The sequence below is a fragment of the Mesoplodon mirus genome (assembly GCF_964341445.2).
Source record: "Mesoplodon mirus genome assembly, chromosome: 5".
NCBI classification, from domain to species: domain Eukaryota; kingdom Metazoa; phylum Chordata; class Mammalia; order Artiodactyla; family Ziphiidae; genus Mesoplodon; species Mesoplodon mirus.
In genome coordinates, this window is record NC_138980.1 from 40960479 (window position 1) to 40976798 (window position 16320).

At 50.8% G+C, this 16320-nt stretch overlaps 2 protein-coding genes across 2 annotated transcripts in view; one reads left to right on the forward strand and one right to left on the reverse strand.

The window, feature by feature from the left end:
• TECR (trans-2,3-enoyl-CoA reductase) overlaps nt 1-2111 on the reverse strand; it is a 28583-nt gene extending 26472 nt beyond the window's left edge. Inside the window, exon 1 of the mRNA XM_082622131.1 lies at nt 1971-2111. Coding sequence (XP_082478257.1) covers nt 1971-1985 — 15 coding nt within the window. The 5' untranslated portion in view covers nt 1986-2111. The remainder of the gene's footprint in view (nt 1-1970) is intronic.
• A 6909-nt stretch (nt 2112-9020) lies between these two features.
• Nucleotides 9021-11755, forward strand: DNAJB1 (DnaJ heat shock protein family (Hsp40) member B1). The gene is made up of 3 exons (XM_082623716.1): nt 9021-9320; nt 10474-11054; nt 11355-11755. The coding sequence occupies exons 1-3, from the start codon at nt 9110-9112 to the stop codon at nt 11583-11585; spliced, it is 1023 nt and encodes a 340-aa protein (XP_082479842.1). The 5' UTR covers nt 9021-9109; the 3' UTR covers nt 11586-11755.
• The last annotated feature ends 4565 nt before the right edge of the window (nt 11756-16320 follow it).

Consider the following 16320-nt stretch of genomic DNA (forward strand, 5'->3'; position numbering starts at 1 on the left):
GGCCTCAGGCTGTGCCCAGCTTCCCGGAACAAAAGTGCGCACCCCAAGGCTTCTCTGGGGCCTACTTTATCTGCCTGCCGACTAGCAAAACGAACTCCATTTTGTAAGACCATACGTATCTTCCATCCTGCATCTTTCAAAGTGAATGTGGCTTTTTCTCCAGGGTTACACAGAGGTTTTGAGAGGGAAAACTGTATTAGGAGAACTTTATTAGAAGGATGTCAATCTATCATCATGAAGTTGAATGAAGCATGAGATTACTGAATCCTACTTCCTCATTTTTGAGCCATGTCAAAAATGATTAAGGACTTCTGGGTTAAAGGTTTCAAAATATTCTGGGTAAATTACCGCCAAAAGTAGTAACAATAGTAGCGGTAGCAGTAGTGAAGGGGGAGGGCAGAAGCAGTGGTATTCCACTCGTGAAAAAAACAAGAAACCTCTCCTTGTACTTACATGAGCCACCTGACATGACCAAATTCACAGAGACAGAAAGTAGAATGACAGTTGCCAGAGGCTAGGCAGAGAAGGGAAGGGGGGTTGGTGTTTAATGAGTACAGAGTTTCAGTTATGCAAGATGAAAAGAACAGAGTTCTGGAGATGGATGGTGGTGACGGCTGCACAACAATGTGAATGTATTTAATGCCACTGAACTGTACTTTTAAAAATGGTTAAGGTAGGGTTTCCCTGATGGCGCAGTGGTTGGGAGTCCGCCTGCCGATGCAGGGGACACGGGTGCGTGCCCCGGTCCAGGAGCGGCTGGGCCCCTGAGCCATGGCCGCTGAGCCTGCGCGTCCGGAGCCTGTGCTCCGCAACGGGAGAGGCCACAACAGTGAGAGGCCCACGTACCGCAAAAAAAAAAAAAAAAAAAAAAGGTTAAGGTAAATTTTATGTGTATTTTACCACAATTTTTTTTAATTGGGGAAGGGAAAAAAGAAAACAAAGAAACCTCTCAACCTGCTCATTTTCATTTGGGGACCAGCATGGCATAGAGGTTAGCAACTGAGACTCTGGAGTCCTGAGTTTCTCTCTCTGTTCTGCACTTACTAGCTCAGGACCTTTGAGCAAGTCATCTGACATCTCTGAGACTGTTTCTCCATCTACAAAAACAAGAATAATTAATAGTCTCCTACCTCACAGGGGTGTGAAGACAAGAAAACAAGGTAACAGAATCTCACGAGCACAAAAGTAAGCACTCTTTAAATTATCCGTATTAATTTAATAATAAATTAGTTTATTATTTAATGTTACTTATAAGTCAGCATAATTAATTAAAGTATTAACATTATATTATCAGCTAGGTCGGTAAGTGCATCACAACACTTCGTTTTAAGGGAAAGAGGCCCGAGTTGGGAGTCAGAAGACCTAGACTTCAAGACTGGCTGTGGGTGTGAGATTTCTCCTCGGTGACACGCAGGGGTTAACTGAGATGATCTCTTATATTAACAGAAAACAAAGATCAGCTTTCCTGGTCGGCGGGAGCCAGCACTGGAGCTACACCTTCACCGCCTAAGCCTCTCAGGGAGACGTCCCGGGCGAGGAAGGGATCCAAAGATCAAGCCTCTCTGGGCTGATTGCAAAGCCCCTTCCAAAGCCCGAGGCAGAGGCAGGGTGCAAGGTTTGTGCAAGACACCCTCAGACTGGAAGCAAGGGTTCCACACCCTCGCTCCTCCCCTGCCAAAGTCTGCAACTCATCCCGCAGGGGGAGCTGCAAGGAACCTGTAAGCTTCCCAGGTCCTGCAGAGACCCCAAGAAAAGGCAACCGCAAAACAGCCTGGGTTGCAGAATTAGAAGTACCTCCCCCGCATATGCGCACTGCGATTTACGAGTGGCTCCGGGGCACAACGCGCGCCTACTGCGCCTGCGCCTTCCGGCTCGGCACAGGGCGAGAGAAGGGGGGGGGTTCCCGTTGTCTCACGAAGAAAAAAATGGGTCTGCGGCGGTCGCTCGGCCCCCGTTTCTTCGTTTCTTACCTCAGAGTGCTTCATGGCTCCCTCACACGGCGGCTACTGCTCCTGCTGCTGCAGCTACCTGCCCGCGACACTGCAAGGGATACCTCACGCGCTCACGACCTCCCCGCGAGACTAACCGCGGCTCCGCGTCCGCCCCGCTCCTCCCTGCCGCGCGCGCCCCTCCAGCCAATCAGCGCACGGGGCGCCCACTTCGCCCTCGCCCAGCAGGCCTGGTCTGAACGAGAAATAGCCGCTCTCGCCACGGGGCTAGCCAATCAGCTTGCAGGACCCACCGAGGGGGCGGAGCGCGGGCAAGAGGGAGGGGGGTCGGTAGAAAGAAGGGGCTTGGCTACCCACCAATCAAAGGGGGCCTCCGCGCCGCGAGCCCCCCTGCCCCGCCCCTTGGTGGCGTCGCTGTGGAAACCAAGGGAAGCCAAGGTTACTGCAAGGCGCGGGGGAGGGAGCTAGCAGTTGAGTGACGTATAAGGCAGCATCCACGTGGTGGGCAGCTCGACTGGATGAATTCCGAGGTGGGCGGCCCCCGGGGGATACCGGGGAGCAACGGGAGAGGGATAGGGGTTGGAGGCATGGGCTGGGGCACCTGGATGGAGAGGCCTTTCTGGCTAGGGGACCCGTACCTGTCATGAATGGGAGGAAAGGAAGGGGGAAATGGGTGGTGAAAAGCCTTCTGGAACCGCCCCCAACCTGTAACCATTCTGGGGCTGTCTTCACTCCCCTTTCAATGCAAGCCCCCGCCCCACCTTGCTCGACTCGATGGGCAGGGAGGCCACATTTGTCTCTACCTGCACGATCCAGTATGGTCACCGCTGGCCACACGTGTCTAGTGAGCCCTTGAAATGTGGCTGGTCAAAACTGAGATGTGGGGGCTTCCCTGGTGGCGCAGTGGTTGAGAGTTCGCCTGCCGATGCAGGGGACACGGGTTCGTGCCCCGGTCCGGGAGGATCCCACATGCCACGGAGCTGCTGGGTCCGTGAGCCATGGCTGCTGAGCCTGCGCGTCCGGAGCCTGTGCTCCGCAACGGGAGAGGCCGCAACAGTGAGGGGCCCACATACCGAAAAAAAAAAAAAAAAAAAAAAAAAAAACTGAGATGTGTTGTAAACATAAAACACAAACCGATTTCAGAGACTTAGTACGAAAAGGAAAATGTAAAAAAAAAACCCCAAAAAAACCTCATTAATCACCTTTTATGTTGATTACACGTTGAAATGATATTATTTTGGATATACTGGATTAAAATGCATTATTAAAATTAAATTCCCCTGTTTCTTTTTACTTCTTTAATGTGCCTGTTGGAACATTTAAAATCAAACACAGCTTGCATGTGGCTGGCGGTTGTCCCTCTCACTAGCTCTACTGGACAGTGCTGGTTTGGGGTCACGCCATGCTTTTGCTCCATTGATTGTCATGAGCAGGCTGGGAGGCTGGTTTCCACCACACACAAATACACACACACACACACAGACCCATGCACACTTAAGACAGGACCTGGCACACTCCCTCACCTTATCTCCTTTCTCCTGATTCCAGACCCTGCCCCTGAGCCTTCATCAACCATTGAACCCTTCAGAATTCAGAGGCCTGGCATCAGGGACATGGTGAGAAGTCCTCAAAGATAGATCTCTGATTCACAGGAGAGCAGGGCAGGGAGAAGGTGAGTCAATGCTCAGCACTTAGTAATCCAGGTTAGGCTCTAGAGACTTCTGAAGCTACAGCTTTTGGGGACCCCTGTCTCCAAGTAAAGGAAGCTAAGGCTGTGGTCTTCAGAAATTCATTACCTTTTTCATCGGGCGTATCTGGGCAAAACAGAGGAAAACATAGTGTTTTATACTTGTACTTTCTCTTGTACAGATCTCTTCCTGTTAGCAGTTGTGGGGCTCACAGTATCTTGAGATCCTTTATGTACCGACAGGCCTCATTCCCTGGCCTCATGGAGGGGGATGGGGGACTACTCACTCAGAGGCCACAAGTTTAAATTGTACGAAGTTGAGTTACTTGAGGTGTCTACTTCTGAGATGCTGAGGGGGCAGGGTTGAACCCCTAAAACCCAGTCATGTTTTGCTACTTTGCCAGTTTTGCCAATTTCCAGCTTCTCCAATGTGGTCTGAGTAGGCATGTCTTCCCTATCACTGGGTTCCAGCTAGGTAAGGCGTCTGGTGTCCAAATAGGTGTCAGTTTTGGAGATTCCACACACATTCCTACAGACTCAGAACATTCTGGAATTTCCCTTTCGAGACTGCTTCCCTGAGCCCTGAACTCACTCAACAGGCACCAAATAATTTTGTGAACCTACTATGCTGTGTGCCAGCCGAGGCATAAAAATAATTTCCGCCCCTCTCCTCACCTACAAGAAATGCATAGAAAGGCATGATCCAGCCTGCAAAGAAGTCCTTTGTTTTTTGTTTTTGTTTTTTTGCGGTACGCGGGCCTCTCACTGCTGTGGCCTCTCCCGCTGCAGAGCACAGGCTCCGGACGCACAGGCTCAGTGGCCATGGCTCACGGGCCCAGCCGCTCCGCGGCATGTGGGATCTTCCCGGACCGGGGCACGAACCCGTGTCCCCTGCATCGGCAGGCGGACTCTCAACCACTGCGCCACCAGGGAAGCCCAGTCCTTTGTTGTTGATGGGTAGTACAGGTGTGAGGACCCCTTGTTGGCCTCACCTGGCTTCCAGTAATCAATCTGCCAGCAGAAACCAAATCCACCCTCAGAATGAAGACTGGCCACTTTGTTCAAGCCATTTCTGACACTGTACCACGGCTCTGACTATACCTGTTGGTAGGGACAGCTAGATTGTCCAGCACGGTGGCTGATTCATAATGGTGACAAGTAAATACATTTGGTATTTGCTGAGCCAAATGTGGTAAGTCCCTTAGAGCAGTTTCCAAAGGGGAAATTCTATTTCCCACATGCAAGTAAGATAGGATCTTGATTCTTCCAGGAACCTGGCTTGGCTTGTTTTTGGGTGTGTCATCAAGCTGATTCAGAGCTGTGTGAGGGAAGGTAAAGCCTATAGCAGACAAGCCAGGGCTGGATAGCAACTTTCCACTGTGTCAGGAGCCCCAGAGAGAGGTTTCCCAGGTTCTATCTTGTCTGTGTTTTTAATTTTTATTTTTAGATCCATGGGATTTATTTTCTTTCTTTTTATTGATGTATAATTTACATACAGTAAAATTCACCTTTTTTAGTGTACAGTTCTGAATAAATACAGACATGTAACCACCACCACAGTCAAGATATAGAACATTTCCATCATCCCCCCAAATTCCCCTGTATCCCTTTGCAGCAGATCCCAGCCCCTGGCAACCACTAATCCAATTTCTGCATCAATACTCTTGCCTTTTCCAGAGGTCCTTTAAAATGGAATCACACAGTAAATAGACTTTTGAACCTGGCTTCTTTCATTAACATAATGCATTTGAGGTTCCTCTGCATTGTTTCCTGTGTCAGTAGCTCAGTCTTTTTTATGGCCGAATAGTATTCCATCATGTTGCCAGATCACAGTTTATTCATTCACCCACTGAAGGATATTTAGGTTTTAATGGCTGTTGGTAATGACAAATAAAGCCTTGATAACCATTTGCTCATGGGTTTTTATGTGAACATAGGTTTTTATTTCACATGGGTATTCCACCATGGGAAGATTGTTAGCTTGTATGGCTGTAATGCTTTTGAAGTTCTTTTTCATGAAGAGAAGAGTTGAAAAAAATGGCGATGCTTTTTTTAAAAAAATTAAGTCTTTATCATCATCTGAATCACACCTTAACATAAGCTGAGTGCTCACCATAAATACTCAGTATGCTAAACACTTTACATCTCAGTATTTTATTCACTGGGTGACCTCAGGCAAGTCACATGACCTCTCAGAGCCTCAGTTTCCCTACCGGTAAAACAGAGGTAATGATAGTCCAACCTCATAGGATTATTATCAGGATTAAATGAGTTAATACACATCAAGTGCTTGGAACCGGCCTGACACAGAGTAGGACCATGTCAGTGTTAGCTATTATTATGATGTTCATTTCCTGGCCCCTCTCAAATTCATCCACATAGCAACCCTGGGAGGTAAGATCTACCCTTATCCCATTTCATGGAGGACATACGTAGCAATTCGAGAGGTAGAGCAAGTTGTGCAAGATCACACAGGCAGTAAATAAGTAAATAGTGGGTCCAGGATTTCAACGGAGGCTGACCGACTCCAGACTCACTTGCTTAGTTCTTTTTTTTATTTTATTTTTTTATTTTTGGCTGTGTTGGGTCTTCGTTGCTGCACGCGGGCTTTCTCTGGTTGCAGTGAGCGGGGGCTGCTCTTTGTTGCGGTGCGCAGGCTTCTCATTGCGGTGGCTTCTCTTGTTGCGGCGCGGGGGCTCTAGGGCATGCAGGCTTCAGTAGTTGTGGCTTGTGGGCTCTAAGAGCGCAGGCTCAGTAGTAGTAGTTGCTCCGCGGCATGTGGGAGCTTCCCGGACCAGGGATCGAACCTGTGTCCCCTGCATTGGCAGGCGGATTCTCAACCATCGCGCCACCAGGGAAGTCCTGCTTAGTTCTTATATTAGGGTTCTACTGGATACCAAAGAAACAGAACCAGTAGGATATATGTGTTTGTGAGTGTGTCTGTGTATTAAGAGATTTATTTCAGGCATTGGCTCACACGATTGTGGGGGCTGGCAAGGCAAGTCTGAAATCTGTAGGGCAGACCAGCAGGCTGGAAACTCTTGGCCAGGAACTGATGCTTCATCCTCAGGGAAACCTCAGTATTTGCTTTTAAGGCCTTCGGCAGTGAGAGCGCAGAACCCTAACCACTGTACTGTCAGGGAATTCCCTCAGTGTTTGCTTTTGAAGACTTTCAACTGACTGGATGAGGTCCACCCACAATACCAATGGTCATCTCCTGTACTTAGAGTCAACTGATTATAGATGTTAACCTAACCACATCTACAAAACACCTTCACAGCAGCACTTAGTGTTTAATTGAATAACTGGGTACAATTGCCTAGCCAAGTCGATGCATACAACTACCCATCACATCTTCTCTTCTTCTCTGAGTTGAGAGCTCAAACCTCTGCTGAGATTTCTGCAGAGGCCACTTTTCCAATAACATTCCAAAGTGCCCAGTGAGTGTCCAGGTCAAAGAATCATAGCCATAAGAAGAGATGTTGAGTTTGGTTTTTTTCTTTTGGGGGGCAGGGGTTAAACAATTAAAACTTCCTGAACATGACCCAGGCTTGCTCAAGGAAGGGAGAGTTCCCAGCTCTCAGGTTGCCCCTAAACACAAGGACACCCTTCTCATGATGTTTTTGGCCCACTCAGGGCTATGTGAAGACCCTGCCACATCTGTTAACTCTTAAATTTATAAGTGTGAGGAAATCCACAAGCTCTGAGTTTTTCCCCATGGTGACTCTCCCGCTATCTGTTTATGTAGCTTTTAAAAAAATCAAACTCTCTCCCCTCCATGATCGGTTCAGGAACCCTGCAGTGCTGTGCCCCTGGGCACCCAGCCCAGATTCATCCTCCCAGGTCAGCTGGTGTGTGTCCTAGTCCAGGGTCCTTACTGACACGGTTACCCTGGGGTCGGGGGTGGCCAGGGATGGCCGGAATCCCCCTGCTAGACGGCAGGGAAAGGCCATGGCATCTTTCTCAGGAGTTCCAACCTGCACATGGGCAGTAGTTACCAGAAGCTTTTTGCCAGGATGTGGGTGGCTCAGCAGCCCACCATTCAACCAGACAGCTAGTCACCCCTTTGACAGCACTTCCTGGGCACTTCACAAATGTTGAATCAACATCAACTTCAAAGCCCTATGAGGCAGGTACAACTACTACCCCCATTGTACAGATGAGGAAGCTAAAGGCCCTGGAAGGCTCAGTAACCAGCCCAAGATCACACAGCCAGGAAGAGCTGGAACCAAGAATGAAACCGGGCTGTCTGGCTCCAGAGCCAGTGTCACACCGCCCAGACCTCCCAAGCAGTTCTTCCAGGAAACTCTCCCCTTCACAGGGCACTACCACCTACCCCCCCTTCCCTTCTCAGGTGGTACCCCTTTCTGAGCCTTCTTACCCCGTCGGCCCTGCCCTTGACTAGACACCCCAGACTCTCAGAGCCGAAAGGGATCATGTTGCCCACAGATGAGGAAACAGAGGTCCTGAGACGTGTATGACACGCCCATGTCTCCCCCAAATCATAAAGGTAGTGGGGAGGGGAAAAAGCAGCAGGTGTATTAAAAACAGCCAGGAATATTTACGAAGCGTCGGTTCCAGACACGTTTCTGGCACTGGAGACCCAGCACTGACAAAGACCCAGTCCCTGCCCTCGTGGTGATCGCAGGCTGGGAGGAGGGTGACATTTAGCATGAAAACCAAGGAACAGAGTAATTTCAAATTTCAGTGGCAGGGGTTCTTGAGAATACGGTAAACTGAAAGGCTTGAGGAGCTGGACTGAGAAGACCTCTCCAGGGAGATGAACTTTGGTCCCGGGTGCTCACCTCGCTTTACATGGTACTGTATGGGTGAGGACAGGGACAGTACCGGGGCTCCCAAGTGCATTCTCCCTACTGCCGGTAGAAGAGGGCGGGTGGGTAATTTTAGTCCCAGAAGCAGGGTGGGTGTCTGGGGCAAGGAAAGATTAGGTAACTCCCCCGCCCCGAGACTCCTGGCAGGAACTGATTCCCACGCCCCGTGAGATAGGAGCGGGCAAGTTTGCTTCTGCTACGGAAGGGGCGGACTCTTCCCCGACCCCGCCCCTTCCCGGAGCAGCGCGTCGTAACCTATTGACCCAGGCAGGGGGCGGGCTGCGCGGCCGGCCGGGTCGTCAGGAGCAGTAAAGCAAGATCGCTATTGGTTCCCGTGGAGGGTGGGCGGGGCCTCCGTCTCCCGGGGGCGCAAGCCACGGGGAGGTGTTGCCGAGGTCGGAGCGGGAAGGGGCGCGCCGCGAGCCGGGGGCTGTTGGCGGCTCGGCCCCGCCCCGGATATTGCGCGACGCAGACTTGGCGGCGGCGATTGGTCGAAACTGCGTAGGGGGCGGGGCGGAAGGTTCTGGAGGGGGCTGGCGGGCTCTGGAAGCTTCCGCCGGGCGGGTATATAGACTCCGGGAGCGGGCGGCGGCGGAGCCGGGGGACGGCTGCAGCTGGGCGGCGGGCCTCAGGCGCAGGCAATGGGCAAGGACTATTACCAGACGCTGGGCCTGGCCCGCGGTGCGTCGGATGAGGAGATCAAGAGGGCCTACCGTCGCCAGGCGCTGCGTTACCACCCGGACAAGAACAAGGAGCCCGGCGCCGAGGAGAAGTTCAAGGAGATCGCCGAGGCCTACGACGTGCTCAGCGACCCGCGCAAGCGCGAGATCTTCGACCGCTATGGGGAGGAAGGTAGTGTGCGCGCGCGCGGCCGGGGGCGCGGCCCCGCCGTTTGACAGGAGGAGAAACCGAGGCACAGCAGCCACGCTGCGGCGCCCCGGGGGCGAGCAGCCCCCGCCCTCTGGCCACACGGGCCTCCGTTCTCGGATAGGCGGCCGCCCAATGGGAGGAGCTGCGCTGCTCGCCCAGAAGCTTCTAGTATGTCTGGGGCTGCCCCTCCCTGGGCGCCCGCCTCCGCCCACGGCTCCGATCGGTCCGGGGTGCAGCAGGAGAGGGTTCGGAGGCCTAGCTTGACTGGTGGCATTGTGGCCCCGCGGGCCCTAGGCTCACCTGGGCGAGGTGGGAGGCTCTGCCGCCCTGGGGTGCAGGGCGGGGCCTCTGGCTGAGCGCCGGGCACAGCCTGCGTGTAGTGAGCCTGCAAACGAAAGTGACAGTTAACGCCGAGCGACCTCCCGGGGCTCCCTGAGGGTGGAGTGAGGTAATCCCTGTAAAGTGCTTACGTGGCTCCGCGCCGGGCACGTAGTCGGCCGTCAAGGTGCATGGAGCAATGGGGCCTGTCTCTGCCCAGCCCCCCCGGGGTAGCCCTCTTCAGGGAAAAAGAAAGCTTTCTTGTTGTCCAGTTGCCCGTTGATGACTCAGGCTGCCTTCTGGGCTTGGTCTTCAGAAAGAAGTGACTTTTTAAATAAGAATGGTGGCAGTAAGTGCCAGGGTGTGAGAATTTGAAAGTCTCCGTTTACAGTTTCACCTTCTTCTCTACTCTCCCACACGTCTCTAGCCCTAAAGTATTTAAGAGTTAACATTTAGTGAAAATTGATCCTGGGTTGTGCTTTTTTCATCGGATCTGTTAGTGAATTCTTTGTACTCCTTGTAACATTGCAGGAAGGATGGGTTACTCAGGTGTGAGGACCTGGGTGACCCCAAGAGATGTGGCCATCTCAGAGCTTGAGCTTTTCACCACTGTCATGAACTACCTACCTTGGGGAGTAAGGGTTCTGTTTTTGCCGCTGCAAGTGGGAGGTAAAAGCTTGGGGTTCTTCCTTATTCTTCCCAGACAGGCTAAGAAAATCCCTCCCGCAATGGTTCCTAAGCTTTTTTCCTTAAGGAAAGCTCCTGGAGAGCTAAGCTCCTAGCCAGCCATCTGATTTCTTCTGCTTTTGCTTTTCAGGCCTAAAGGGCGGTGGCCCCAGTGGCGGGAGCAGCGGTGGTGCTAACGGTACCTCTTTCAGCTACACATTCCATGGAGACCCTCACGCCATGTTTGCTGAGTTCTTCGGTGGCCGAAATCCCTTTGACACCTTTTTTGGGCAGCGCAACGGGGAGGAAGGCATGGACATCGATGACCCATTCTCAGGCTTCCCCATTGGCATGGGTGGCTTCACCAACATGAACTTTGGCCGCTCCCGCCCTGCCCAAGAGCCCACCCGAAGGAAGCAGGATCCCCCTGTCACCCATGACCTTAGGGTATCACTTGAAGAGATCTATAGCGGCTGTACCAAGAAAATGAAAATCTCTCATAAGCGGCTGAACCCTGATGGAAAGAGCATTCGCAACGAAGACAAAATCTTGACCATTGAAGTGAAGCGGGGGTGGAAAGAAGGGACCAAAATCACCTTCCCCAAGGAAGGAGACCAGACCTCCAACAACATTCCAGCCGACATCGTCTTTGTTTTAAAGGACAAGCCACACAATATCTTTAAGAGAGATGGCTCTGATGTCATTTACCCAGCCAGGATCACCCTTCGGGAGGTAAGGCACTAGGCAGGGCAACGTCTGTGGAGGGAGAAGGCTGCTTTTTGACACAGTTCAGTATTTGCTTGACACATTTCTGAGCTCTTGGTGCATGCCAGGCTTGGGAGGTGCAGTAGCAACAAGACTTTGCAGGGCTCTGTTTTTCCAGAGCTTCTGTGCTGGTGACCTGGGTGGATCTGGGGGCAGGGCCTTAGCTATAAAGGCCTTATGGTGCTTCCCCTACATTAAACAGCCTCTGGGCAGGATGTGAGCTTCCGAAGCTACTCTCTATCTAATGTTGTCCATTTGCTTTCCAAGGCTCTGTGTGGCTGTACAGTGAATGTCCCAACTCTGGACGGCAGGACCATACCTGTTGTATTCAAAGATGTCATCAGGCCTGGCATGCGGCGAAAAGTTCCTGGAGAAGGACTTCCTCTCCCCAAAATGCCCGAGAAACGTGGGGACCTCATTATTGAGTTTGAAGTGATCTTCCCCGAAAGGATTCCCCAGACGTCAAGAACCGTTCTTGAGCAGGTTCTTCCGATATAGTCAACTATGTTCCCCAAGGACTGACCAGGGACCTTTCCAGAGCTCAAGGATTTCCAGACTGTTCCACCAGCTGTGGACCCATGAGAGGGCGGGAGAGCCCAGGGCGGGCTTTCATACTGCTGAATGTTTTCTAGAGAATATATTACAATCTTTTAAAGTCGTGCACTAGACTTAAGTGGTTTTTCGAGCGATAAGGTGGCAGGTGGTGGGGACAGCAGGAAAAGGCAGTCCAGTCTGCCCCGCTGGGTCCTGCCGCCCTCCGGGATGGGCCCACACCCTCCTCCCCCAGGCCTTGCCCAGGGGGAGAGGCAGACCCACAGCTGGACTTGATCCCTCTGTAGTCCCTTTGCTTGCAGATGTTAGACGTGGTATGGACCTGCCTTCTTGGTTACCAAACCCTGTACACTCCTCAGTTTCTGTTGTGTAATCAGTTCATGTTTTATTCTGTATTTGTCTCCCACGTCTTACTCTTCCCCTGAAGAATCCCGTCTTTTCTCTTGCCATCTCAAATTGAGAACCTAGACTATTTTTGCCGAACTGCCTGGCTGGCTCCCACAAGCAATACCTCTCTCGTTCCAGCAAGACCAAGGGAGCCGGCCTCCAGTGAGCGAGTAACTTGTGCAGCTGCCTCTCCCTCGAGCGTCTGGGGCCCTGGCCAGAGCAGGGGGTCCTCTCGACCCCTGGCTCCAAGGCTGAGTGCGCTCACTTTCCTTTTCTGTAAGGCAATCTTTTGGCACACCTGGGATTTACCAGTGGCCCAGGTAATTTTTCGTTTAATGGACTCTGGACTCTCAAAAGGATCTGATCCTTTTGCATTTTGCACAGCCCTAGGTATAATCCCTTTTGATAAAAGGGTCTTTGCTTCTGATTACAGGAGCACTGTGGAACGTCTGTAAATATGTTTTTATAATTCCGTGTAAAGTTGGTGTGCACTCAAATGAAACAGTCCACAGCAGCTGCTGCTCTCTGTAAGGGGCCATGATGGAATTCGGAAGGAACCTGGTGGGGGCGGGGGGAGGCATGTAGGAACAAGAATTGTTCTTGCAGGCCAGTCTGGTGCTCAGACCTTTAGACTCATTGTAAGTTGCCACTGCCAACACAAGACCAAAGTGTGACTTGTCAATGTGCAGTGTGATAGCATTAAAGACTGATGCTAAACCTCAGGGGAGCGGTCCTGTGACTCTGTTTGAGGGCTCTCCTGACGGGCTGGGGTGGGGTCTGGGCAACCCTCCAAAGTCAGCCTGGGTGGGTGGGTGGGTGGGTGGGAGGGAGGGGTGAGCAGAAGGCAGGAGTCCTCTGCAAGGGATAGAGAAGTCGCCCTCCTTGAGCTGGATGTGGCGTGGATAACAGCAACCCACAGGACTCGATCCAGGCATCCAGAGAGTCCAGTGGATTCAGAGCTTGCTTTTTGTGAAGGTTGGGGCCAAAGTTAAGCAGGTCCCCTCCCTATCTTCCAAGGTCTGGTTGCTGGGGCCAAAGGGAGGTGTATGTTCTACCCTCTTAATTTCCCCCCACTCCTTACTTGCAAGAACAGGCTGGTGTCAGGCAGACCCTGTCCAAACCAGACTAGGATTCCAGCCCAGGGCCGGCCCTGCCCTGGTGAAGACCTATTTCCTGCCCTCCCTTTATTTGCAGGCCACTGAAACTGCTTTTACTTTGCAACTTTTTTTAAGGAACTGGTTTTATTTTAAGGTAAGTAATTACACAGGCGGAGAACAATGTATTGCTATTTTGCTACAAAACGTCTTGATGTAAAAACTTAAATAACACTATGTTTAACGTCAACCTAGGAGTGGCTTTCCCTTCCCACTGAAAGAATTTAACCACTGAAAACAGTCTAAGAGCAGTGCTGTCCAAGAGAACTTTCTTCAGTGATGGGAATGTTTTATGTCTTTTAAAACAGAAATTCTTTAAGATTCAATAGATGTTGCTTGGTAGCTCCAGCCACATTTCAAGTGCTCAGCAGGCACACATGGTTAGCGGTGACTTGGGTAAGACATGGGTGTCTTAGAAGGGTAGCCATGTGGAGCCCAGAGAGGCCATCCTAGTTGGGAGGTGACCCCTGGAGTATCAGAGCCAAAAGGGACCTTATCACAAGGTTTGTTTACTGAACCAGGGACCAAGATGACATCTACTGCAGAACTGGCCCTGGCCTCGGTTGGGGTCACAGACCCCCAGCGCTGCCAATCCCCCCGCCCCCGTCTCCCTCATTACATAGCAGGTCCCTGTGAAATCCATATCCAAGGGCCACCAGCACAAATGTGCACAAAGCCTCAATGTGTCACAGTTCTGGTAACTTAGAGCAATAACCTAACCAGGGCAGTGGATGGGGCAGTGTGAGTCTAGGAAAATGTTCACAGTGAAAAAGACAGAAAGGATCCTAGTGGACGGAAAGCCTGCCCCTCAGATGTACAGCTTTTGCCCACGCTGGACGCGATTGTGTGTGTCAAGTGTCTGGTTGTCTGCAAGTGGACCTCTCCTCCTCCTTAGCTTCCCGTTAACAGATTTATTTTACTTTCCCATGCTGCCTATCTGACCACGTTTCAGAGTTCCTTCCATATTGGTGCATGTGGAGCTGCCTCTTTTTTGGGCCCACTTCATCTTTATCCATTGCACCAGGAGTGTCGCATTGATTCAAACAGTAGAAAACTCAAAATTTACATTCGGCCTGTGGTGAAAAGTCGAGTCCCCTCCCTCCTCAGGACCACTGTAGACAAGCCACGGCATTAGAAAATTTTTCCTTTTTTAAAAAATGTTTTTTGTGCATCCTCCCAGAGAGAGTCTGCTTATATAAGCATAAGCATAATTTCTAAATTTTCAGTTTCAATTTTTGGCTGTGTAATCGCAGTACCAAATTTACAAGGGCACATAGAGTTAAAAATTCTCCCTCCCACCCCGCTTTTGAGTCCACCCCCAGTGAATGTTCCCAGTGTCTCCTGTGCATTTCCTTCTGAGATGCTGCACGAATATATTTTTCTTTTTTTATACAAGTGGTACATACTGTATGCTATGTTTTTTTTTCTTCCTCACATGTCATGGAAATAGCTTCCTCACTCCTGTTTTTCTACACATTGATTCTGCCAGGCCTGCTCAGGTGGGTGTGAAGATCTAGTTCAATGTTTGATGGCCCTTACCTCTCCTCTATCGTTGCTCCTGCTTCTAGGTTTGAATCTCAGCTCAATCACTTTCTAGCTGTGTGACCTTGAGCAAGTGACTTAACCTCTCTGTGCCTCAGTTTCTTCAAGTGTAAAATAGGCATAATAATAGTACTTCTAGGGTTGTAAGGATTTTCAGGTATAGATATATAAGCACACAACGGGGCCTGGCACAGAACAAGCACTGTGCGTCAGTTATCTTTGTATCCCAATGTGAAAGTTTCTCAGCCCACAGCTGGTAACTCCAAAGACTGAGGTGAGTCCAAGGTCTTCTGGGTCAGTGCTCTCGGCTCAGGTCCAGGAACCAAATGCCCAGGCAAGCCCCTGAGACCCACAGCTCCACCCCAGCCCTCACCCAACTTGAGGAAACTGTACCTAAAGCAGGCTCACTCCCATGCTGTCTTGTCACCACCTGCTCACTCGACGGCAGCAGCGGAGCATCAGGCTCTAGGACTGAGCAGCCCTGGGTTTGATTCCCAGCTCTGCCGCTCTGCAGCTGTGTGTTCTTGGGCAAGTGACTTCACTCCTCTGAGTCTGAGTGGCCTCCTTTAAAAACAGGGCTAATGAAGGTACAGACTTCATAGAGGTGTGAAAACTGGGCAAGGTAGGGCATTGGGGAGGCAAAAGAACGTGGTATTAAAAACTTGGCTTCTGGAGAGTGACTGTGCTGAGTTCGAATTCTGATCACTGCATTCCCCTGGACAAATAACAAACCTCTCAGAGCCTCAGTTTCCTCCCATGTGAAACAGGACTAATCATAGCCACTCCCAACTTTCTCACTCCCCCAGAGCCAGAACTCAGACAGCTAACCCCTGAGAAGAACTTCACACAGGCCTGGCATGGAGCAAGTGTGCAATTAACACAGACACATATTCTAAGGCAGTTGGGGTAAACCTGCCTCAGATCTCCTTAAATATTAGTTATTCTCATTAGTTGTTAATCATTGAAGGACCCAGCATACTGCCTAACACATAATAAGCATTGTCCATTCAGTAAATATTTATTGAATACCTACAGTGTGCCCAGTTCTGTTCTTGATGCTGGGGACACAGCAGTGAACAAAACTGGCAAAAACTCCTGCCTTTGCAGAGCTGACAGTCTAGTGAGTGGAGTGAGAAAGAAGAAAATTAAGAATAAATAAATCATCTAATATGCTAGATTGTGATGAGAGTGATGGAGAAATATAAAACAAGTGGGTAGAGAGTGTTGGGTGCAGTTTTAAGTAACATGGTCAGTGAATGCCTCACAGGGAAGGTGACATTTGAACAAAGAGTTGAAGGAGGTAAGGGGAGAGCCATGTGAATACTGAGGGAAGGACCTTCCAGGCAGAAGGAACAGCCTGTGAAAAGGCCCTGAAGCAGGAGCGTGCCTGAGTTTAAGGAACAGCCAGGACAGCAAGGGGTGAGTGGGAGGTGAAGGCAGGGCAGATGGTGCACGGCCTGGTGGGCCACTGGAGAACTACGGGTTTCCCTGAGTGAGGCAGGAGCTTGCAAAGGTTTTGGTTTTTGCTTTGTCTTAATTTTCCTTTGTTTAGGGGGTGGGTGGGGAAGGGGGAGACTGTCATTTGATTGTATAACTTC

Excerpts from the sequence above, each read along its gene's own strand:
- DNAJB1 (XM_082623716.1), top strand. The coding sequence starts at position 9,110 with ATGGGCAAGGACTATTACCAGACGCTGGGCCTGGCCCGCGGTGCGTCG. Across the intron at positions 9,321-10,473 it reads CGACCGCTATGGGGAGGAAG|GCCTAAAGGGCGGTGGCCCC; the intron begins GTAGTGTGCGCG and ends TTTGCTTTTCAG. Across the intron at positions 11,055-11,354 it reads CCAGGATCACCCTTCGGGAG|GCTCTGTGTGGCTGTACAGT; the intron begins GTAAGGCACTAG and ends TTGCTTTCCAAG.